At 41.1% G+C, this 26172-nt stretch overlaps 1 protein-coding gene across 11 annotated transcripts in view; it reads right to left on the bottom strand.

The window, feature by feature from the left end:
- Positions 1–26172, bottom strand: part of AFF2 (ALF transcription elongation factor 2) — a 535938-nt gene that overhangs the window by 197398 nt on the left and 312368 nt on the right. For 9 of the 11 annotated variants that reach the window (XM_061408662.1, XM_061408665.1, XM_061408666.1 and 6 more), the window contains one exon: positions 9609–9653. The exons of the other annotated variants lie outside the window; for them this stretch is intronic. In XM_061408662.1, the coding sequence (XP_061264646.1) occupies positions 9609–9653 (45 nt within the window). The remainder of the gene's footprint in view (positions 1–9608; positions 9654–26172) is intronic. 11 annotated transcript variants of the gene reach the window in all.

Below are 26172 nucleotides of genomic sequence, written 5' to 3'. Positions count from 1 at the left end.
GCCAACTTCCCCTCATAGGCCAAATCTGGCCCCATGCCTGTTTTTGTTGATAAAGTTTTATTGCCACACCATCACAAGCATTATTTTCTATGGATGTTTTCATGCCAAAATATAGTTGAGTAGTCTAGACTGAGATCATATGACCTAAAAAGTCAAATGTATTTATAATCTGTCCCTTTATAGGAAAACTCCCCTTTACAGGAAAGCCCTGCTCTAGATGCTTGTCTTCAGTTAATACATTTTTAGATAGCAGTATATGTTACTGCTAAACTTTTTCTGGTCTAAGAACATTGGTGGACTCAAGTAAATTACTATATAGTTATACTTCTATGAAATTTCATTCTATTAGAATTAGTCCATCTGGTAAGCTTTTTTCCTGAATTTGACCCATAGCATTATCAGCAATCTCACCTAGCTTCATTGTTATCCACTGGGTCAGGGTCTGAGCCCTGTAATAATCACTTAAAATCTACTCTTTCAGCCCTCTATCCTCACGGTGAAAGGCAGAATACAAAACAGTTAACAACATGGATTCTGAAGCCAGAATGCTTGGGTTGAGATCTTACTAGTTAGCTGTTGAAAAGTCACTTAAGCCCAAAGTACTTCCATTTCATTACGTGTGGCTGGGGCAGGGGGTGGGGGGAGGCTGATAACAGTATTTGTTCATTGGTATGATTTTTATATGAGTTACTATATGTAAAATCCTTAGAACAGTGCCAGGTACCAAAAAAACCTGTTATTTAACTGCTTGATATTATTACTAGTGTGCACATTCCATTCAGAACAACCTGAGTTCCAATCCTGTTTCATCTGTTTAGTAGCTATATGATTAAGTGATCTGGAGCAATTTATTCAGCTTCTTTGAGGCCTCGAGGCTGCCCTTGACCCATTAATCAGTGGTCTCTGAAAATGAGCTGAACACTGCTGGAGAAAAATCACACAATCTACAAATTGGAACCTGTACAAATTTTGTCTTCAGGATCACCTGGATCCTTAAGGTTGCCTCATAATGTATCATTTAGCTAGCTCCCGCTCTCTGTTTCAATGACTATTTCAAACCTCCAATCTCCTCAAACTTCTGAACTTTCCCCTGACTGCCTCCTACCCCTGCCAGCTTATCAGGAGACAGGCTGGAAATGAAAAATGTAAAAATTCTCCCACAGTTACTTCTAATATTGATATTTTATGTGTTTTTAACCTTTCACACATTTGGAAATAATATTGCTGTACGGTGTGAGGAAAGGATTCAAGATTAAGGTAGAGAGAATAAAGATGTTTAGAATATCATTTTCCTATCTCAGAATGGTATGACTTTCCATTCATTTAATTATTCTTTGGTATCTCTCCTAGTACTTCGTGTGTTCCTATAACTCTGGCACATTTCTTGTAAATGAACACATAAGATATAAATGAAGTGTTTTTGCCCATTGTTTCTTAGAGTTAGTTGTGTGCTATGTCACTTCAGTCGTGTCTGACTCTTTGTGGCCCCATGGACTGTAGCCCACCAGGCTCCTCTGTCCATGGGATTCTCCAGGTAAGAATACTGGAGTGGGTTGCCATGCCCTTCTCCAGGGGATTTTCATGATCCAGGGATCAAACTCACGTTTCCTAAGTTTCCTACACTGGCAGGCAAGTTCTTTACCAATAGTGGCACTTGGTTGCTTTACATATAAAGATGATTTCTATATATTTATTTTGCATACTGAAACTGTGCAAAATTGTATTGTTCATAACAATAGTTTTGGTTAATTCTCTTGGGGTTTTCAGGAAAATAATATATATATAATCTACAAATAATCATTTTACACATTCTCTCCTATTTTAATACCTCTTATTTCTTTAGTTTGTTTAATCACCTTGGCTAATCTCCAGAACAGTATTAAATAATAAGGATGATAAAGAATATCTAGGCTTTTTCTTAACTATAATGGGAATGTCTCCAGACTTTCTCTGTGAAATGTGACACTAGATTTTGAGTTGAGATGGATATATTTTATCATATTAATGATGTTTCCGTCTATTTCTATCAAGTATAAGTGTTGAGTTTTATCAAGTATCTTTTAACATTTACAAAGATGATCATGTATTTTTTTCTTTCTTATTCTACTCATAAGAGACCTTATATTAATGTATTTCTTAATATTGAACTAGCTTTATATTCCTGGAATAAAATCCACTGGTACATATCCTTTAAAATACTATCTGATTCTCTTTGTTAATATTTCATTAAAGAAATTTGCATCAAGATTCACAAGTGATATCATTCTGTAATTTTCTTTTTCATATGCTGTTTTTGTCAGATTTTGGTATCAATATTATGTATTAGTTTAGCTTTTCTAAGAAAAATACTTTGCAAATGTTTCTTAGTCTATGTTCTGGAACAGCTGAGCCACATTATACCTTAATGGTTTGGTTGAATTTCCCTATGAAATCTGGGAGAGACGGTTTGATTTCAGTAATGGGCAGGATTAGTCTCCATTTCATTGATAGTGATAACTCTATTTAGATTTTCTCTTTTGAAGTCAATTTCAGTTGATTATGATTATATTTCACTAGAAAAATCATCTATCTCATCTAGATGCTTACATTTATTTGTACATAGGTGAGTAAATTGTTATTCATGATTATTTAATTTTCTCTGTATCTGGGAGGTTATTTTTCTTTATCTTTCCTTGTTTCATGTTTTGTGCTTTTGATATTTTTTTTCTTGATAAGGATACCAAAATTATTTATTGCTGTTACTCTTTTTTAGGCAAAAATACAGATCTTAAGTGTGCTAATTCTAATAATTTTCTGTTCTTAATCCATTACTTTGCAGTTCTGTATTTATGCACTTTTTAAATAGTATCTTTAAGCTCTTGTATCACTATGTGGCTCTTGTCTTTTAGATAAAACTGCTTCATTTTCAAACAGTTCATGCTACTTTACTGGTCACAGCTTCAATTTGTCCCGTAGCTACATTCTTTCTGCTACATAGTTTTGCATAGCTCTTGTACTGATTCTTTTTTGATTATTAGTCATTTTTTTAGGGACAGGAATTCTTCCTGGATCAGTTATTTGCAGGATGTGTTTGTGGCAGTAAGGGCCATAGTTTAATATCAGACTAGCAGGCATTCACTTCTGAATTTCAGGGTGTGTGACCAAGTGTTTGGGCTTTTACTTCTGCTTTATCATGAGACATCAGCTCTGCAGGCTGCTCTCCAGCAGCATCTGGCTCTTCCATCTTATCTTAGCAACAAAGTGCTTTCCACAAATGTGGATTAATCGTGTAACTTCTCTTTCAATTTTGCCTTTCCTACTTCTCAAAATCTGCATGTCTCAGAGTTGGTCCACAGAACTTCCCATCACAAACCTTTAAGCCCACTCCCATTATTGCAATATCATTTTTGTCTTCTGTGGTATGCCACTGAAAATCAGTGCCTCATCATCTATGCCCCAGATCTATGACCATGGAATCACCTCTTGGATTCTTCCCTGTTTGATCTTTACAAAATTGTGACTTTGGCTTATGGATGTCTTCTAGTTAGAGCAATTATGGAGTTTACATTTCTTTTTCTCATTCTCCATAATACTTTTTGGTGATCAAAAAGAGAGTGGAGCAAATCATGCTTGATACTTTCATTACAACTCTAAGATGCCTATCAAACTGATTTTGAGAGGCTACTCTCCCCATGCATTTTTCAGAGACACTGGTTTTACCTTTACACAGATGCAAACAGAGTGGTTAACCTCCTTGCATTATAATAGTTTTCCCAACCCAATCCCACTAACACAGCTAGGACAAAAAGACTGGTTCTTAAACAACAGTTGGAAGCTATTACTTCTTTCAGATAAGCCTAGACTGCTTTTTGGCAAACTAATACATCATTTCATTACCATCCCAGTACATCCCAGATAGAGAAAGCAGGTGTAAATTCTACATGTGGCTTAAATTCTCACCTGCTTTCATTCAATTCAATAGAAAATAATAAATCACCATATTCAGAAAAAGAAACAGGTTGACAGAAAACAGACTGATTTTTATACCATACCCCAAATATATACAAACTCATATATTTACTCAGCTATTTTAAAGGGCCTACTCTTGCTCACTCCCTGGACAGCTAAATGCTGAATTGCTAAGTTACTGGTATTTGACATCATCTCTTCCCTGACATGTCCTGGGTTTGACAGGTTCCCATGATTCACTGGGCCAGTCACCTCGTTACTCATTTTCCTCATTTACCCAACAACGTCTGGATAATCATTTAAAATTCACATCATACACTAGCTGCAAACCCTCAGATTCCACGTGAAAATATTTGTTCTGCTTGACAGGCTCTAAGAGCATTTGGGAGCCCACTGGATGGCTTACCTATATTGTTCACATAATAGTTGTTATAATTAAATTTATCATCTTTCTTCTGGGTTGGTTTGTATATAAGAAAAGAAGAAGTGATTACTGGGAGGCAAATAATGGGTAATATCTCTTATGGGCCAATTTGGTTCCATGAATAGCTCACCTCACACATGCATAGTATGTATTAAGTCCATTAGTGCTTTGAATTAGCTTCAGAAAAGGTAATACTCCACATAATTTACCCAGTCAAGGGCATTTTCACCTGCTGACAAATTTACATATTTCCCAATGTCATTAGGTAAGAGCTAGTCATCAGAATAGCGAGGTGCAATCAGTAGTTAGTTCATTTATTTGACTTCATCAATGTTAACATTAATTATAGTCTAAATTATATTTAGCAATTGTTGTCTTTCTTAGACAGAAAACTATATTACTATTTCAAGAAACTATAATTTTGAAAGTCCACAGCAGAATAGGATAGATGCTTTTTGAACCATCCTGGAGGGATTAGTATTTAAGATGGCTATATAGAAAATCGTTTGCATGACTCCAATTTGAATATTATTTATACATTAATTTGACAGGATATAAAATCAATTGCCTAATTATTGGTTAAATTTATCAAAGAAATTCTACTGAAAGGTGCTTGATTATGCTGCATAGTTATGATAATATAATCAAATTTCCTTTCAGACATAATTGTCTGACCAATTTTGCTTCCAGATCCAATTTTCCCCCTCACTCTTGAGATGGGCTTTTTCACTGTTTCCCCTTTAAAAGTAAAAAAATAGCAAGGACTGTACATGGTCATCCTGTAATATTTGGTAAGTCCTTTCCATGCTAAAACTGTGTACTTAAACACAGACCTAATAAGCAGAACTGCGATAACTTAGAATGCTGTAAACACAGATCATGCTGCAATCAAAAAGAGGTGCCCATGTCGGTGTTTACAAACCTGATCCATATGGCAGGAAGAGATCTGTAAGATGCTACAGTTTATCAAATCAAGTTCCCTAAACCCTAGCTAGCAAATTCAGCATCCCTCATAAACAGTGAATTACCCATACAGATGTTTGCTTATGAAATTATCAACTATGGAAGGTACTCTGCTAGGAAACACAATCTGTTCAGCGTCAGATTGAAGAGAAGCGCTGTATCTGCATTTTTGACTCTTGAAAGGATGTAATTGATAGTCTGTTGATATTTTTAAGTAAATTCTTGCTAAGAACAAATAAATCATCCACTGCAGAACAAATAATCATTGAGCATGCATCCTCAGCTAGTAGCATTTAGTGCATGCTGCTCTCCTTGGCTTAACTCTACCAGAAATGATTACTCTAGGACCCATAAAACCCTGCAGAGCTAGAAAAGAAGCTGCTGCTGCCACCCAGATTATTACATACGAGCAGCTTAGGAATCCCTCATATGATAAATGAATTGTAACTGCAGAACGCCATCACTAGGGCCAGAGTTGTTATTATTTTTCATTTCTGTTTGTACTCGAGGGTAGCTTGACTCTAAAGAGAAAATGACATGCTGATGGAAACAGGTACGCAGGATTGACTGCACTGCACAGACTGCTGCTTTTAAGTTTCTGATCTGTAAAATTTATAATAAGCAATAATATACTTGACAAGAAGCAAAGCCATCTGAATTTCCACAGCTTGTCTTATGGGAAAAGGGCAGGTGGCAGGAAAGGGCAGGTGGTGGGAAAGGTGTTGTGGGCTGGTATATTCTGGTTTGTTGGAGAAACTATGTGGAATTATTTTGGCATAATTGAATGTGTATGAATTAAGGAAGCAACAGAAGCTGAAATGAACTGTTGGTTGGTGCCATTTTAATGTCAATCATAAAATAGACCAGAGCTTATCAAATAAGGATGGGTTCAGGTAAGTCAACAGGAACAGAAAGCAGAAGGAATGGACAGCATGAGGGTCACTGAAGCCAGTTGTTTTCCCTGGGAACAAATTACTAAACTTCTCTGGATATCTATAATAAGTAACTAATAACACAATCTTTCAGCTTTGTTGTGAAAAGTAAATGACATGAAGTACTTAAGAACTCTAAATGCATAAAGTGGCACAGTACTATTAATATTTTTAGTTAGTAGCAGTAATTTGTTATTGCTACAGTTGTATTATCTGAAATGAGATTTGAAAATATTCAAGATGGTGGGAAGAAAGAACTCATTTCTAAGACTGGCTCGAATTACATTAGTTTGCTGAGATCCCCAGTTACAGTTGCTGGAAGTTAAGTCTGCCAAGCCACCCAGGCCATTTGTTTTGAATCCGGAGCTTCTCATTGTAGGTTTGTGACAGGGCAGTGGACAGTTAAGTGCAAAGTGCAAAGTGAAGATCACATTCTCATTCTGCTTCTGCCATATTCTAGCCTTACCCACAGAGGCAGGACATGTATAACCTCTCTGGGCCCCTATTTCCTGAAATAATTAGGGACTACCGTGTTTCCTATGATCAAAATAAGAGAATGAGGTTCAAGTACTCTGAAAGGTGGTCACGTGCTAGGACACAAGGTCACCATATCAGGGCAAGTGGGCCTTGGAAGACCAGAAAACATGGGCTTTGGGGTAGAATGAGAAGCAGCCCCAGTGTGGGAAGAGAAGGAGGAAAGTGGGTCTGAAGGGGAGAAATGGTGAGAGGAACTTTCAAAGGAAGCCCCCTAGTTTGAATTTGAACAGAGTTTTGAAAAGGGGGGTGGGGCACCAAAATCCAGTACATTAGGCCAAAGTATTTCCATTGCCTGAGTACTGAGGGGCTGAGAGCAGGGAGAGGCCAGTTGTGTCGCACTTGGTTAGTTAAAGACTGACCCAGTGTGAGATGAAGTGGCTTGGCCTGACGGGCTGTAGAGGGTAAAAGGGGGGAGTCAAGGACGTGGGGAAATTAGGTGAGTGGACAGAGGCGCTCTCTCCACATCACACACACCAATAGTTTATTGTGCACACTTTACAGACTCTTTCATGGTGGGGGGAGGGCGGTGGGGAGGATGAAGAATGATGCCCTGTTTCCCAAACAAGGAAAGTGAAAAGCCCTACAGTTAGGAAGTGATATCATGTCAGGAGCAAGTGGAGGCAAGATCTCATCTGGAGCTAGTGTACCTTCCTCCACAGAGCCCCCTTCACTGAGAAAGAGAGAGCGTGACCTCGCTCTGGACTCTGCTTAGGTGGAAAAGTGCTGAGGCGGTCAGAGAGAAGAGGAGAGACAGAGAAAAGTTATCTCCCCACCCTCGCTAGAAGGAGGCAGATGGGGAGCAAGGTGACCACCAGACTCACTGTGGAATTGTCCACAGGGCTCCAAGGCCTGCAAACAGGCACGTGAACTTGCCAGAACAAAAAATGTTCAGTAAGCACTCTGTTGTGCCATGTAATGTGGTTTATAAAAATTTAAGAATAAGCCATAAACTTCAGAAAGCTGATTTTTATTCCAAGCATGGGGATTGAAATGTGTCATTCTTCAATAAAGGAAAGCCTACTCATTAACGGTATTGTCAATAAAACAAAACAAAACAAAAAAGCCCCCCAGAATTCTATACAATCTATAGCCCTTCAAAAAAATAAAAAAGCCATTCCTCTAGATTCTCTTTCAAGAACAACAGAAAGTCTTTTGTTACTTTCTTAAAGGGTGCTATCTTTTATGAGCTTATTAAGGCAACTACTTTTCTTTCCGTGTTTAAGTGACATTCTGTTGTTTCTCTAAGTGGCTCTTCCAGCAGACTGGAGTTGCCAGGCTCCGCCAGGTGTCCAGCTGTCTTCCCTAGCTCAGTCACTGTATGGGCCACCTAGGCACCAGGGCTGGGCTGCTCTGAAGTGCAGAATTTCAACTGTCACAAATGAGGTGGTGATTGTGAAATGGGTCTGACATTCTTTGGGGAGTTCAGAAAAGACCATGGCCTTAATTTGGAAAAGCAAGACTCCTGTAGGGACTAGATGGGGAGGTTTATTTCAGCATCACCTTTTTTTAAAAAGGCAGGTGGCCAGGACCCTCACAGTCTGGTGTATTGGGTACATCAGAGACATCTACACCTGAGGCAGGGAGCAAGTGGCTGGGTTCCCAGGGTGCATCACACTGTGGATTTCACAGCAGCTGCCCACATTCCCTGCCCCCCGACCCGGATCCTAGGGACAAATGCCATCAGACTCTTCTCTTTAACAGTCAACAACAACGATCGATCTTGGGCTGAAAAAAGGCACACGAATATTCACAGTAGGGGAAATCAGATGGCCAGTCAGCTAGATGACAAACAGGTTTCTGCTCTTTTTATTCCTTTGGGTGTATTTCCACAGGGTTTGCTTCCAGCACTAAGGCACTTAGCAGGGGATGTGTTGGGGGAGCAGAGGAGACTTGGGTAAGTGACTAAAGGGGATGCAGCATTTTCACTGGCACAGAGGTTGTTTTCTTTCCTCAATGGAAAGTTGGCACAGTTTTCTCTGGGCCACACTGACCATTTCTCATAATAAGAAGCATTTATATACAGCTAGACAGCTTATAACAGAATTAGGACAGGCATTATTGTCCTCTTTTACAGACAAGGAAGGGAGATTCAAAAAGATGAAGTTATCTGTCCAATCACAGAAGTGACAACTGGAGACAGAACTCACTCCACAACTCCGATTCTTCATCACCTTAAGATGCCAGCAGCCAGAGATGGGAGGGAGATACATGCTTCTGCCTTGGCTTTGGTTTTTCCTTTTGGTTTAATCACGTATTTTGGGAGAGGTCGTTCCCACCTTTAGCAGCTCTGTGCTGCCTCCATGCCATTCTCATGAACCAAGTCACATCCATGAGGAACATTTCCCACAACTTGCCATCATTCTCAACTCTCTCCTCCCCTCCCTCCACCCTGCCACATCTCATCCATTCATTACAGGCCACGATCTCCATGACCCGGTCCCATCAATGATGTAACATGGGCAGCAATGGGGCTGACCTGAGATCCCAGAGAACAAAAAGGCAAAGGTTGCGGGTAGGATGCTTGAATAAGGAATGCTTCCCGAAGGAGGTGGGATGTCTCTGTTCAAAACCTCAAAAGAAAGAGCCAGAATGATGCAAGAAGGGGGCAGATCAGGAGACTAGCTTGACTAGAGAGGGAGAAGTGAGAAATGAGACAGGAGATGTAAACAGAAGAGTCTTGAAGTGGAATGCAAGGATTTCCCCATCATGACACTCCTGGAAACAGAAGAGGAATTACTTTAAGCAGCTTAGGCAGATATATTACTTCATTATTCAAAGGCAGAGAAATAGAGGTTTAAACTCACCCGCAAGATTTCTTCAACACAGCTTGGGTCACTGGGAAGGCTTACCTAAAACAAAATAAGCAAACAAAGAAAAGAAAATGAAGCATAATCTAGTTATTCTCAGTAAAGCAGATAGTGTAATATTTTACCTTGTGGGAAAAAATGTACAGAAAGTAAATACAGCAGTAGATGTGGATTTTCCTCCCTAGTAAATACAATGCAGTAAATATCAGCAAATGGCCAATTTTGTTTTCCTTTAATGAAGCAGTAAGACCACACTGCAAGATGCGGAGACAGTCTTGTTCTGTCACCAATTTGCTCTGAGATGTGGAGCCATCCTTCCCCATCACCTGGGCTTCTCTTTGTTCATCCTTCCAAAAAAAGAGCTCACCTTCCTGATCTTTGAGGCCTCTTCCACTCTCTGACATAGAAGTTCACCATATTATTCATAACCACAGATTTGTAAAAGAAGGCAACTATATGAAACAGTTTTGTGACTAAATTAAGTCCCCTTTTAATTCAGGAGTCCAATCAGATGCCTACAATTCTTGTCCAAAACACTAAGGCCAAACTCTTGTATAAATTGCATGCTTGCCCTCGTACTCAGAATCTTACAAATATCCACACCGAATGCCATGGGCTTTTTTTCTCAGTGTGACTTACACCTTTCTAATCAATCAAAATTCAACCAACTAGCAGAACTGTACTGAGGACTTACTCTGCATCTGGCACATGCATTTTCCTCCAGGAGCTCCACAGTCGGTGAAAGCAAGAAGTCAAATGCCAAAGAGTGACATCAAATCAATAGCTGGGCGTGATGAGGGACCTGGGAGTGGGACCACTACCTGGAGGAAGGCCTACGGGGCATGCTGTCGCCTGCGCAGGTACGGGCATTCCCCAAACTTCCAAACTCTCTCCTTCACACCTTTACCCACTCCAGGTTGGCAATTTGATCACCTCCACTTCCCTCCAGTTCCAATAGGGAGAGCATTTGGTTTTCATTCACTGCCTTGGGAGGTGAAAGGCCAGTCCTGTAAAGAGAGTACTGCCACAGGGGCTATAGGTTCCAGATCTCTCACAAGGGCAATTAAGTCCTAATCCCCTAGTTACTCTGATAGATTCAAGTCTAAATACAACTATATTTGGGGAAATGGGGGAGAGAATATGGCATCAGTTGCCCTCAATCTTAAAAAAATACAATTATCAATAAATATGAAATAAGTGTAACAGTCACTCCTGTACATACTGATACATTAATTTCAACCAATGTGTATTCTTCTTCTTTTTTTTCTTCTTCTCCATATAAAAGTTGCTGCTCTAAGCACCAGAAAATCCCTAGTGGGGATTAGAGAGTCACCAGCAATGAGGGGGCCATCTAGCCTGAGTCAACTGGTATGGTTCCAGTGTACATGTGTTATTCTGGTGTCCAATTTCATCCTCAAAAATGTCCCGATTTGGATGATAAATTATATAGTCATCCTTCCAAGAACCCAAATACTTGAGTGCTGAGTGGGAAGTACAGTAGAAGGAAAGGCTGACAAACTGGCCGGGCAGACATTGTAAAGAACTTTAAATACAGGTTTTTGATAAGCAACCACAGGTGGTTTGATCTAGCAGAGTTGATTCATTCATTCATTCAACAAATCTTTTTTTAAGGGCCAGGCACTGTGCCACCAGGCTTGTGTTCAACAAAGATGCAATGGGAAGAAGCAAAAGGAGGCACAGTTTCTCCCCTTGTGGAGTTTGCAGACTCAGGAGGAAGGGAGGTGTGAAGAATCACAGTTAACAGACCGTTATAACCATTCCTACAAAATGAAACGTTCTGTGTCCAAATAAATGTAGACCAACTTCCGTCTTGGCAGTCCATGATGCAGATTAAAGGCTCTGAGACATCTATCAAATCAGTTTAAAGCAGCATATTCCCAACTCTCTTGACATTGAATTGTTGGGGTTTTAGTTCTCTTTTTTTTTTTTTCCAATTAACAATGATTACTGTTCCATAGAATGGGTGTTTGCAGAATATATGCTAGAAGAGACTGGTCTAACATATTACAGGATTATAGAACTTAACTGATGATTCATAACAGCAAATAAACTCTCATTTCATTGCTCAAGGCTCCAGCAACTGTATTTTCTAAGATAGTTGTTGAACTAATGTATATCTTCCTGAAACACAAAAGTCAAAATGATTATAGCCAAGACTTAAATTTTCAGTATAGCTGTTGCACTGAATCAGCTGGGCTGCCCCGGCTAAACATATATGGCTCAATCTCACACAAAAAAAGTCTTAATTTTTTCTTTTTCTATGCAAACACACAAATGTTAACTTTGGAATAAAAATAGGAAAAAATATCAGAAACATGCAGACACAGCAAGAATATTTGCCTGTGCGTCTAAAGAGTTGGGTGGGAGGCCTGGCTCTATCCCTCAGGAATAGGACTTTATCACCTAACCCTCTGAGTTCCAGTTTGCCCAACTATAAAAATAAAATTTAGTAAAATAAAAGAACGATAATAATAATACCAGCTGTTTTAAAATCTCACAGGGTTTCTGTGAGCAGCAAATGAAATATAAGGTATGCAAACCTGCTTTGTAACCGGAAAAGACCCATGTAGTGCGTCAGGTTATGAACCTCTGCCCTGCTGGTCTCCTAACCGCATCTTCCGAAGCCCAGTCTTCTTGTCTGCTCAAGGTAAGATCTGACTCACTCTTGCCAACTGCAAATATCATCTCTACACCTGGTATTATAAATATCCATTTCCTTATGGGGAAATGCTGTCAAAATACAAAGAGTTGTGGACTCTGGGGAAGAACTCTGCAGACACAGGCAGGCAAAGAAATATGCATCCATACCGAGTGTTCAGATTTTTTTTTCTTTTTCAGAAAATACTGGAATCCAGCATTGACATGGAGTCACCAGTCCCACAAACTCATCTAGCCCTGCCCTGCGGATCTTTTCACCGCCAAGACCACATTTGAGCTGTATTTCCCCCCTCCCCTGCAAATGCTTTTGAATTAACCAGCGAGCATTTCCTCTGTGCCTAGAAGAGTGCTGGGCGAGGGGGGTCAGCGACACAAAGAACTATCAGACTTGGCCACTTTCTCTCAGAGGTAAACGTCTAGATGGGACAGGAAAACAAACAATTAGAGACCCACCGGGAGGTACATTGTCAGGTGCTGGTGACAAGGGTAATAGGATCACATTCATTCGCCCGTCCGCCTATTCATCAGTTCTCCCATTTATTTCTTTAGACAACAAATCCTGATTGAGCTTACACTGTGCTCAGGATGGTTCCATGGGAGGATTTAAAGACACCGAAGGCAACGTAATTTCTTCCTTTGCGGCTCCACGTAACTTGGGAGAGACAAACAGTTACGGAGCAAACAGACAATACGGAACAGGAGGTCTGACTTGGGTGTCAGGGAGAGAGTACCTACCGGGTTCACGGACAGAGCCACATCCGACAGGAGCTCCCAGCCGCCGAGGTCCCCACCGTAGTCCTCGCCCCACAAGGGGGTGAGAGGCCCAGGATCTGACATGGCCGAGCAATGCCGGGCCACGCTGCGCTCTGGACAGAAGCTGGGCTCAGGCTGAGGGCTTGGCCCCAGCTGCCCGTTGCTCTGTCTGTCTGTCTGTCTCCCACACCCCTCCTCCTCTCGCAGGAACTGTGGAGGAGTCACTCGGACAGGTGTGACAGGAGACAGGAGGAGAACTAGTGGGGACACTGGGATTAGAACTGCTGCCCGATGAGTTGCCAAGCAGCCGCTTCATTCCAGAGCCACCTTCCCTCCCTTTCAATGCACTCTTGAGTATTCAGATAGTCCACAAAGCGCAAGTTAGCCACTCAGAGCCTGCGTCCCTGTGCATCCCCCTCTCCGCCCCCTCCTCCAGGATCAGAAAGCAAGCGGCATGCCGCCCGGGAAGCTGTGCTCTCACTCCTTGCCCCAGACGACCCTCTCTCTCAGGCTGGGCACGGATGTGGTCCTCTGAGGGCTAGGAGGGGCGGGCGTCTGCGTCGGGCAGGTGTGAGTTGACCAAGAGCCCTCCCAAGTGCCTACCCTCTCTGCGTGTGACAGTGCAGGCGGCCACCGCATGTAGCCACAGGCAGACCACGTGCAGATCATCTGCCTGGTGATCAAGACATATCCTAGGAAATAATCAAGGTACCTTTAAATCATCAAATATTCAATTAACTGAAGCAACAATAAATGAATTGCATAGGATATTTTAATCATTCTGGAATTAATCAGTTTGGAGCATACTTCTTGGCGATTAGGGTAATACAAGATATCAAAAATACCCTGATTGTGGCATTGAGAGACACTAATAGAAAACATGAAGATTCATGTGAAACATTAAAAGAGTCATGATCATCACATAGTTAACTGGGGGGAGTGTGATGCGTGTCTCTGAGCACATTATTATTAAGGGATTGCGAGGGAAGAGAGGTCAGTTTTTCTAAAATCATCCTTTTGCCATCAAAGTGCCCTATTCTACCCACATTTCACCTTGACAAAGACTTCCCCCAGTGAAAGTCACAAATCTCACGTTTAATTGCCAGTGAATGCCTGGATTCTCCCAACAAGCGCAAGTGACACTGAGTGACACATCACTAACACCAAAATCCATGCTACTGGCCCAGTTAAACAATATCCATGACTGACACTGCTGGCAGCTTCCAAACTAATTCCATTTGTATTTTCAATAACAAATTGGCACATTCATCCGCATGATTGACAGACATCCCCTGACACGGCATTACTAACAAAATGCAAACAGGTTATGATATTCTACTAAGAAATGAGTTTTCCATCTTTTTTAAATGTTTAACCCTCATGATCAGTCATTTGTGCAAACAAGGAGCAGCAGCCTCTGAAGTTCTATTTGCACAGGATTTGAGATTTCCTTATCTGTCTTCCCCATCCAGCAAGTCCCTGATAAGTTCAGGATAAGACCTTTCTGTCCCTGGTTTCCTGTCACATCTTAACCTGGCCCTGTTCTAGTTTGTATGCATAAGTCTCTGGTTAAACGGGAACAGTTAATATTACATAAACTGCAGACAGAAATCCTCAAGTGATAGAACTTCAATCAAAACAAAAAAGATTTCACAACTGTGACTTGGTCCAGCCAACCAGCTCATCTTCCCATTTCATTTTAATATAGCAAAAGTCCTGGGTGTCCAAGGAGTTGGTGTTTAAAATACTGCTTCCAGCTAATTTTAAAGGGTATCCCATGGTCAAAATACCTCATGTAAAGCAAGCTAATATTCACTATTCCCTCTAAGAAGAGAAGCAAGAAAAAAATAGAGCATGAAGATTAAAGGAATTTATGACTTAACATTTTAAGCCAAGTACAGGAAGTGACCCTGTGTCTAGAACCTTACATGGAACTAAAACTGAAAAGAAGGACTCAGTGATCACATTTTATTTATTTGAGCAAATCAATAGGATCATTTACCATATTTTCTGGGGGTGTAAATAGCATGTGCTTTGAAGCTGGACAGACTTGAAATTTAATCCCAGCTCTGATACTTGCTCTGTCAACTTGGGCAAGACACTTGAACTTCTTTGAGCCTCTGTTTCTCTGTCTATATAAGGGGAATAAAATTCCACTTCAAGGACTGTATGAGGTTGAGATGAAGTGAGGCATATAAAAGCACCTTAGCCTGGCAGTGGGTGCATCTGAAGCCTCCATCAGCACCTTTTATTCTAAGTTCCCTCTAAGGCTCTTGGAAAGTCAGCACCCTGAGCCTTGGGACCACTGAGTACCTAGTTTAGTCCCCTTGGAAACTGGCCCTCATGACACCTTGTGAATGCCATTAATTGTGAAATCCTACTTGGGGGCCCAGTGTATAACGAGCCTCAGGCTGCTGCTCCATCTGGTGGCTCTTACTGAAGGTGACAAAGGAGGCTGGAGATGGGACTTGAGGGGGTAAGACAACAGAAAGCCAAGGGGGAGTGGGGGCGGGGTGGGGGAGGGGAAGGGTGGGCTTCATTAGGTATGGGCAACAGCAGAATGCATATGCAGAAAGGCCCATCATCAGCCCGAGGAGGACCTAACGGCAGATGGAATTTAAAGTGAAGAGTGCTTAATTCAGTGGGCTCTGAATAGCCATTAGCTCACTGTTCATTTATTTGGTCTAATAACTAGTTTCTATAGAAGAATGAGGTACAAACGGGGAGGGGGGTGACAGTCTTAAAGAAAAATAAGGTACATGTCTAGAAAGATTACACTAGGAAACCAAGAGCCCGCCTGGAAGATGCTGGCTGCCTGAGCCCCGGTTCCCCCAGGACGCCCTGCCTCTAGTCACCTGAGCTGGGCAGGGAGGTCGCTCTGTTGGCTGTCTCTGCTCCCAGACACATGCCTGGGCTGTGCTGAGTGGGCTCCCCAGGGACAGAGCCCCTCCCCCCCCTTTCTCCAGGCCTCATCCAGGTGCCTTAATCTCACTGCTCTCACTCAAGCTGCACCCTCCTCCTCCTCTCATTGCTGGCTTCCCACACTCTGACCCAATTTGCTTGCCCCTTCCTGCCTGTGCTCTTCTTAGCCTTCTGTCTGCCCTCCGTGTCTGCCCTACAACCCAAAGACCTTCCAGCCATGGTCCCTGCCTTTTGAAATTCCTAGGCATGCCCTGGACTCCTCAGGGCTCGCAAGATGCCCACTTCTGGCCAGTCCAGGTCCTAGTGCTGAAATCAAGGACCATTTAAGATCAAAGTCTTGATTCCATGAAATCCCTACTTAAGGCACTCCTATTAACATTACTGGCTATCTTGTGTGCAGGTCCATGATCTCTTCTAGTAAAAGAAGATACTGTAAAAATACAGATGTGCAGAGTAGAGTCATGTAAGGCAATTTCTGAACCCCTATCCTTGGCCATTGTAAACAAAGTTAACAACACATGATCTAAATATATAAAAATGATGCATCAGGAAGCAAATTCACTTTTGAATTTTGTCCACTGAAGAGTGAATGTTGGGGTTTTCAGAGTTTTCTTACGCTCCTGACAGTTCTAGGGACAGAGTAAGCTCTCATACTTTGGAACAATTGCTGATAACTATGATCTTAAAAAGTCATTAAAAGGAAAACATCCTGATAGTCAGGAAATACTTCCCTGTCCAAATTTTACAACTAATTAGATGTATTATTTGGGACAGTTCATTTCCTCACTCTCCAGGTGACACAACCATGGCATGGGATCTGTTACAAGATTTGGTGCCTTGTACTTCACAAAACTAATAGGAGGTCTACATATAATTACCCCTTCTTGTTCTGAAAGGACATTACAGAAGCAACAGCCAAAAGGTAGGAAGGATATAAGTTCCAAAAGTTACATATCTGTTATACACAATATGACAACAATCTTATGCCACCATCAAACAAACTCACACATACCATTGGTCTTACATTTCCTATTTCGCCACAGAATAACAGCACCTTCACCTTGGACCAGTTGCCAAGCAAGATGATCCTCTCAGTATATTTTGGGTTCTATGATTTTATTCACCTTCTATTTTGTCCTGTTCTATTACATGTATTGTACTCTATGTAGTATTCACTTCCCAACTCCAGTGATTTTCTCACTGAAGCTAATTGTCAAAACCTGGGTGCATTTCCTCTTCTCTCACAGTTTTCAAATTCATGGAGAATGCAAACTAATTTTTGTACTAACTAATACAAATATGAGAAAGCAGGCAAGTCTTATGTAACATGACAGGCAGCATACCTGTACCATAGGCCTCATCTGTGAAACTCGTTTCACACCTCAGTCATCCTAAGATGAAACTGAACCAGAAGACCATTTACTGTCCCTTGTGTGAGGAGTCCACATTCCATATGGCACAGCATCTGATCCATCTTGCATGATGCATTTCAAAGCCACCCATGAATTCTTAGGAGCAGCCAGGGAGGAAGCAAGCCAAGCAGGCAAGTGTGGTGTCCCAGGAACCTGGAGAAGAAAGTGCTTCAAAGGAAAATAAACCATTCAGTGAGATAAGGATGCAGAATGGACAGTTGGGTTTGGTATGATCTAGACCATTGGCCACACTGGTCAGAGCTGTTTCAGTCGCATGCTGCAGATATGAAGCTGACTGGAGCGTGCTAAGAAAGGAGTGGGAGGGGTAGATGCAGAGAGGGGAGAAACAATTCCTGCTGTGACAGGGAGCAGAGAGATGGGGTGATAGGATGTGGTGATGCACTATCAAGGTTCTTCTTTGTTTTGTAAGAGGGATGATATTAAGGCCTATTTATATACCAATGGTGTAACTCAGTGGAGAGGCAAAAAGTATCGCAAAAGAAAAAAATGCATGATTGTCAAAGCAAGTCCTTGAGCAGGAGCCAGCAGACTAGGACACAACTGGAGAGGCTGGCCTGAAAGAAGAGCCTGGACACTTCTTCCATTGTAACAGGAGGGAAGGCAGAATGCTTTAGGTACAGAAGCAGTTGGCTTGGAGAAATTAAAGATGAGAAGATGAGGGGGTACTTGTCTGATTGTATCTATTTTGCTCCATGAAGTATGTGGCAAGGTCATCAGTGGAGAACGGGGTGGTTATTGGAAACATGAGGAGAAAGGTAAGGTGGAAAATGGTTCTGTTGGAAAATAGGAACAGGGTATGCTGGGAAAGTATAATAGAACTCTCTGGCAATGTTTAGGGCAAGAAAGAGCGAGTTATCAGTGAAACACTAAAGGAGATGCTGTATGCCCTCAGTTTGGCGATAAAGGAAGGAGGAAGTGGGGGAAAGGAGAGAATTGGAGGCCAAATAGCCCCTGGAGATTTAGAAGGAGGTGACACTCTGCTCCCCACCATTAGCCGCTGCACTTTGCAACACTGATTAGCTAATTAACCACAGTTCACAATCCTCCAACTGTTCTCATCTATAAGGGCTTCCTTCTGAATGGAACAAGCAGAGCACCCAGGAGCAGGAGTGATGATTTTCTGGGATCCCACAGTGGTGAATCTCCTCACATTACCCAGAAGCCTGGATGAAGGGAAGCCCTGGGCCAAAGATGGCCCCGGGCCTGAGGAATGCCTCTCTAGGGATTAGACGAATTCAATTCTGTCTGGCAGGAAGTAGAGATTTTGATTAAACTGTATCCTCCTGTCAGAGACCATTCTCAGATAACATAGGAGTTTCCAAATTGTTTAAAGAGCTGTTTTTAAGTACTCACATATTTTGTCTTTAAGCAAACGCTTTACCCATTTACTATGTTAGCTTGAAACATTTTAAAATACGATTATCTTCTCTAATACATCTTGGATTGACAAATTCTTCTACGGATTTATGGTTTCTAAAAGATACAAGACTTCCTCACCGGAGGGGGGTGGAGGGGAACAAAATGGGAGCTCAGGTTTTTCTGGTAGCTTCTGAAGACATTGCCGCAGGCATATGATGGGGTCTTAAATTACGTGCTATAACTCCATTTAGAAAAGAACCTTTTAAATATGTATCTTTGTCTCTTATTTTCTGAGAATCTTTCAGAAATGAAAGGTCTTCCCTTGACATTCACAATCCCTCACCTTAAAGAAACGCCTCTGTCTTCTAAATACACGGCTAATGACTTTAAATGTCTCCTTTAAAACAAGAAACCCAGATTTCAGTTTGATTTTGCTCTAGCTACATTTTCCTTAAAGCAACATCAGTGGAATAGACTTTATAAATTGTACCCACACATGTCCTCAATAAAAAGGTGACAACAGAATACACTTGGTAGAAAGTGGCTCCACTTTCAGACTAACCTCTAAGGAACTTGGCGCCTTCTTGACTCTCTAAATCCTGCACTTAGGATTGTCTTAATTGCCAGTGGATGACACCGTGATGCCACAGAAACAGACCTACAATTGCTCTTCTCTGACAGTGATGATCTGGGAGAACAAGCCCTGTGCACATGAAGTGAATCCTCGCCAGCTCCCCTATTATTTATAACTCTAATTAAAACACTTTTATCTATTAATGCCAAGTGACACTACTAAATATATTCAGGGAAGTTCACATTTTTTCTAGACTTCTGAAATCTCTCAGATCTGTGGTTTAACTGCTCACTAAAATGAAACGATAGCTAAGAATAACTCCCTTCCATTAGATTTATAAATCTCATTAATTAATTCTACATCTCCAATGGTGTAGAGACCAAACTCAATGGCAAGATCTAATTAAAGAGAAGTAAAAAAAAAAAAATGTTAAGAAACAACACTGAGATTGAAACACAGAAGTAACTGTTTAGCCTCAAATTAATGAGGCGCTATGCTAAGCAAGCATGTCCATTAATCCCTAATGAGGATTTTAAACACATTAAAACTTCCTAATACAAAATGTTTGCCTTCCTTTTATCCAATAACAAATAAGCCAATAATTTTCTGGCTCTAAATGACACTATTAACTGTCACGGCATGTTTTATTTGACAAACCCTCCATTCAAATACTGTAAAACCAATTAATTTGCCTGCTGTGAAATGTGTTTCTTGATAGCTTTTATGTGATTTTTTTTCTTCTCAAAGAAATGTAAATAGGAGGTCCATGTAGGTACTTGGCTTTGCTTTAAAAAAATATGCCACCATAGCTATAGGTTGTCTCGCCAGTTTGCAATTCAAATAAGTTAAAAGACAACCTCCATTTTCAGGTCACAATCCCAGATTGGTCTGAAAAGGAAACCTTGTCAGAGTAATATTTTGATTACCACGAAGAGGGTGTCATATTTGAGAACGGACAGTTGGCAAAGTCACTACTTTGTTCAATAATAAATAATGATTCACGACCCTGGCTCTTACCAACCTGGCATGCTTACCTGTCTCTGGCTTCATCCAGCCTTCCCTCAAATACACCTGCATGTGTGTCCAGGAAATAGCTCTCTAAAATTGGAGTTTATTCCTGATGCTTTTATTTGAAAACACCATGATGTGTTACATTTCTTTGTTGGCAGAAAAAACAATTGAGCAAATACAAGAAGTTCCCATTTCTTAATCTTCCCCTGGGCCTTACTTAGTATCTCCAGTTAGCTATAGTATCTCCTTAGCTAGTATCCCCAGGGTCCCTTCTGCCCAGCATTTATGGGACACTCTGAAACTCTTGGCTCATGGAAGGGCGTGGCACTTTTCCAGAAGATCACTCTGCAAACACAGACCCTTGATGCCATGTCACTGTCCACTGAAGATCAGAGACAGAATGATACATGGCGTCCCGAGTTTTATGGAGCTAAACAGTTTACACCAATTAACATGAGAAGCATATGCAGGGCCCCCACAATCCTAGCTAGTCTTGCTTCCACATGAAAACCAGGGACTGATGATTTCTTAGCTGTGAAAGTAGGCAGGATAAACAGACATGTTGGAAGGTGTTTATGATTCCAGGTACAATGAAAACAGTTTACTGATACAAATAAAATACATCCAGTGAAATAACCACACTTACTCCTGACCAGGATCAATGTGTTGAGGTATGTCCAAATGTGCCGCTTGGAAAATCTGTTCACATTAAGAAAATTGTCCTAAATGAAAACTATACATCACATCCACACTATGCACAGTACAATGCACTAAGTGTTATGGGAAATTCGGTAGATGATAAAGAATAAACGTCCCACAGGGAACATCTACTCAAAAGTAGACAGGACATACATACCAAAAGCGAGAAATGATAGTATAAGTTAGCACATATTTCCTGATCCCTAAATCAGGCACATGCACAGAAGGGGAATTTTAATTTGGGGATGACATGACTTAGATGGCCAAATATGGGAAAGTCCAGACTATCTAATAAGAGGAGGATGAAAATGATTATATCAAATCAGGACTCTCCTAGAAATCCCAGACAAAGCAGTGATACTACTTTTAAAAGACAGATGAATGGTTTTGACAATACCTGTAACAGGAAGTTGCAGGAGAAGAAACTGCCCATGGCTCTGGGGTAGTCAGGCAAGGAAGTGGGACCTGACCTTAACTTTGAATAAGAAGAGATGTATACAGTGAATATGGCACTGTATAACTTTGGGCTAGCCACAGCTTCTCTAGCTATAAAATCAAAGGGTTAGCTAGAATCTAGGCTCTAAAGCAACTCCAATCCATTAAAATGAGTTTCAGTCTGTGGTCCAAAGCAAATTAATTTCAAAACTTCTACTTATGAACATAAGTTGATCTCTAGTTAAAAGAAGTCTCCAATCAAAAGCTATAAATTGTACAGGTACAGAGCCTGTGCCATAATCTACAGAAGTACAAATGTCAAGTCATCCTGGCAAATATTTTCAACATGGAAGCAGATAACACACTTTTAATGTTTCAGTGGAAACATTAACATGTGGACAGTACCATTTCTCATATCAGGGAGACTGCAATGACAATTAGATGTCATTTTCAAAAATAACATGTTGGCCCCAAAGACAGAGTGCCTCAATTATATGAGGGCTGCTTGTTGAGTTAGAAGTTCTTGCTGAATGGTAATGAAAAGATAATCTATACTTGGCTAAGTTCATATACTTGAAGCCAAAGCATGTAGTAATGGCTCTGGTTAAAAAGCTTTTGAAAAGTCCCAAAATAGTTCCTACATCTTCCATTTTTAATCAAGATTTGGGAATGTACTGGGACCACCAGACGTCAAGTGTGCTTGCAACCTTTTCAACTGTCAGACCAGACAGATTTTTATCTTCTGCGAATCAACCCAAAGCCTCAAAGGGGCAGTGCCAGAGTGCGAATCCATTTTGCTAGACAGTCATTGAAATTATAATTCAAAGTTCAACTTACTTTCGCATTTTCTACCGCAATACTTTTGGCAGCCCAAGGCAGAAAGTCGAAACCTGGTTTCCAATGGAGACCACTTTCAGTGGTTTCTAAATGTTGGCAGCAAGAATTCCTTTTTGTCAAATAGATCAGCAGTCACTAGCTTTCATTAATTTACTTTCAATGACTGCAGCTCAGGCTCAGGAAGCCTTTCTTTACCTAAGGAGGTTGACCTGCTGTTGGACCCCATCATAAACAGGCACGAAGAGACACTGATATATTAGGAGGTTGAGAAATTCCCTCCAGTGGCCTTTGTGGACTCCTCAACTTCCATTTATTCTCACGGAGGCCATGAGCACAAAAAACAAGATTTGTGGTGAAGACATATAGCTGGAATCTATAACAGCTCCCAACACAAGATAGATAAATCCACTGATATATATTACACTATAAAATGTTATTTGAAGATCTTTAGAATCACTTTGAAGGTATTTCTTCATTCAAATGAATTATCATAAAGAAGAGGGACTTTTTAAATTTAAAATGATACACCAATTTAAATGATACAATTATGAATACTTCATGTGTATTTAGTTGGGTACCTGAAGGGCTCTGGGCTGAGGGCTGGCTGTAAATAAAAATGGATTATGATCACACTAATCTTGAAATTATCTAGCTGAGCACTTAGGTATACTTCTAAAATGCATTTCATTAATTTCTAAATGTTTTGTCTTTGTTTTACAATCTGTGCTCAAAAGGAAAGCATGACACCTTATCAGGGTGCTACAAGGCTTTTAGGCAGCATCTAACATCTATTTTGTCAAGATAAGCTTCACAATTAGCATTTTCAATATTCTCAGTTTCTCTTCTCTCTAAATGATAATCTAACCCCAAGTGAGATCTTCCAAATCCTTAATGTGAGTAAATTAACCCATTAATTCAAAACTCTAAGAACAGCACCCTTGTGGCATATGAAAACAAAAGGGATGAGGCCATTTATATGATGGTGATATTAAGAATATGTTTTACTAGTATTGCTACTAAGACCAAGGCTCATACACATAATTTCTCGGAAATTTTGATCCTTGCTGGATTACAAAGTCCTTTCACATCATTTCTGCTGCCCATCTCTGCCCTGTATCATTTGTTCCTCATGACAATCCTATGAAAGTAGGCAAAGATGATACAATGAGGGGGTCTTCCTTGGTAGTTCAGTGGCTAAGATTCCTAGTTCCCAATGCAGGAGGCCTGGGTTCCATCCCTGGTCAGGGAACTATATCCCATATGGAGCAACTAAAGATCCTGTATGCCAGAAGTAAAGATCCCATGTGCCGCAACTGAGACTGGTGCAGCCAAATAAGCAAATAAGTAGATAATTTAAAAAAGAAGATACAATGAGTTTCATTTCAAAGATGAAAAAACATCCTTGACTTCAAAAGGTTACATGACTTGTCTGAGGTTTTATGACCACTTAGTGGTGAAGACTAGCCCCTGGATTTTCAGCTTCCCAGTCCAGTGTGTCTTTCACTATTTCATGTTTCTAGTCTGTAAACACAGACTTACTCACAGAGTGCCCACTAGAGCCTGAGGAATTCAGAAGCCAAGTATGTGAAACACAGTGAAGGTTCCCTTCTAAGATGAGATGATACTCATCTCTGTTACAGGGCAAATAATGTCATCACCAATTCCAAACTGGCTACCAACCTACAAGGCAAAAAACCCCTAGGGATCTAAAGTGAGATGTCCAAAATGGCACATTGAAAAGTTAAGGGAGGAGAAAGAGCATCTTGAGGAACATCACCTGTTCCATCATGACTCAGAGTCTGGGCTTTGAAGAGCACCTGCTACAACAGAGGATGAGATGGTTGGATGGCATCACCGACTCAATGGACATGAGTGTGAGCAAGTTCCAGGAGATGGTGAAGGACAAGGAAGCCTGGCATGCTGCAGTCCATGGAGTCACAGGGTCGGACACGGCTTGGCCACCGAACAACAACAACATCACTAGTAGGCCAGCTCCTTCCTCTAGCCAGGCCTCCACCCTCACTAAGCACTCAGGACTCAGGTTCAAGGGTAAGTCAACACCTCACTCCTCTGCTAATTGTTTCCTCCTTTAGCTTTTGCTTCTCGGCCATTTTACAACCAATTGAAGGAAGTTCCTACAGGTTCACTGGCTGTCCAGATAAGCCATAAAAACTGGCCTGCCACACACACCTGAATCTGTGTTGATTTGAGGAGTCATGGATCGGTGGGAAAATGAACTTATTGGCTCCATGTCAAGGCTGGAATGAAGAAAGACACTTGCTCATTCAACACAACATACCCTTCCCCTTTTATCATTCTACTCAAGGAATGGAGAGATAGCCAAATAGAGCTGGCACGGGCAACGCTTCCATCCTGAGAAATTTGGTTACCCAGAGTAAGATGGACACATTGAAAAAAGCCTGCTCCTGATAGCCATTACAGGTAGACAGAGGCCTTTGGTCCAAAGCATTAAAGCTCTGACCATGATCTATTTAATTTGCTGGAGGGCAGAGAGGAGAGGGACCAGGTAAGAAATCAAATAACTATGATAAATGTGCCATCTGTCCCATGCAAAGCTACTGGTTCCTTTTCAATGGAACACTTTCCAGTTACTTGTCCAATAATGGATACATTCCTTTCCCAATAGACTCTTAACAAAGAAAGGGCCCTGGAGGTTATACACTCCAAGCTCTAATGTGCAGCCCATTTTAAAGGATGGGGACAAATGAAGTACAGAGAAGTGAAAGGACATGCCCAAGCTCACAGAGCCATGCAAATGGAAGGCTTGAGATTGCCTCTGGTCTATTGGGCTGAAAAGGTCAAGGTTTTGTTGTCATATTACACAACCACTGCTGACATAGTTCCCAAGACAGGGAACTCATTTCAAGATTCTATTTGATTTAAATCAATTTATTTTAATTCAATGAAGCAACTCAAGAAGCTCTGAGCTTCTTCTACTGGAAGATCTATCCACACAGTCCCCTTTGTATTCTGTTGGGCAGTGAGGGCAGGGGAGTTGTGTCTTACCTCTGAAAACGGTATCTAAATGGAACAACTCTTCAAAAAGTTTAAATAGGGTGATGGCATGATGATTATTAAGACTGTGATGAAAAAGTGTCTGAGAAAGCAGTGGACAAGCAAGAGCAGAAGAGGGAGGAAAAGTCTGACACCTTTTTGATAGGTTTGCTGTCCAGGCATTCAGCAGTGCAGAATCCCCTCGCCACCCCCTACCACCTGCCATCACCACCAACAGCTTCATCATCAGGAAGTCAGAATGCAGCTTTGCCTTGAGCCAGGTATGTTATACAATAGGCTGGATGGAGCTCCAAATTAGATTCTTTCTCTGTAGAACACAGTGAAGTTCACTGGGACATATGGGTCATGGTCATTGCCTTGGCGTCTATAGCACCATGTTCAGTCTAAACAACTGAGCCAATCCAAGCAAGGAGATGAGGAAATACAAAGCAAACAAACTGGAAATATTGAGAAGAGAAGGCTAAATGAATAAATCTGTTTTGTAAATTATGACTTAAATGCAGAGAATAACAGTAATTGTTCACTTCTAGAGAGACATTCATTGGAGCAAATGCCCCCACTTCTGTAAATGATCCACCCCTGACTCCTATCTAGTGGCATTTACTTCAAAAGTGAAATTGGGCACATTAAGTGGTATTTCTGAAAGGTTAGGCAACTGTTTAATCTCCTTCCTTTCTTTTCCTTGTCTACCTAATTTCACTAATGTGGCCTTAACACCCAGCCCTTAAATGGAAGAGCCACATCAATGGGGAAATGATCAGTTTCAATGGGGCTCCCTAGTTACACGTCCAGTATATGCCATCATCCAAACCCTGGCCTAATA

This window comes from Bos javanicus, chromosome X, assembly GCF_032452875.1.
Source record: "Bos javanicus breed banteng chromosome X, ARS-OSU_banteng_1.0, whole genome shotgun sequence".
In the NCBI taxonomy this organism is placed as follows: Eukaryota; Metazoa; Chordata; class Mammalia; order Artiodactyla; family Bovidae; genus Bos; species Bos javanicus.
Note: the sequence above shows the minus strand (reverse complement) of the source record. Positions and strands in the feature narration are given on the sequence as shown.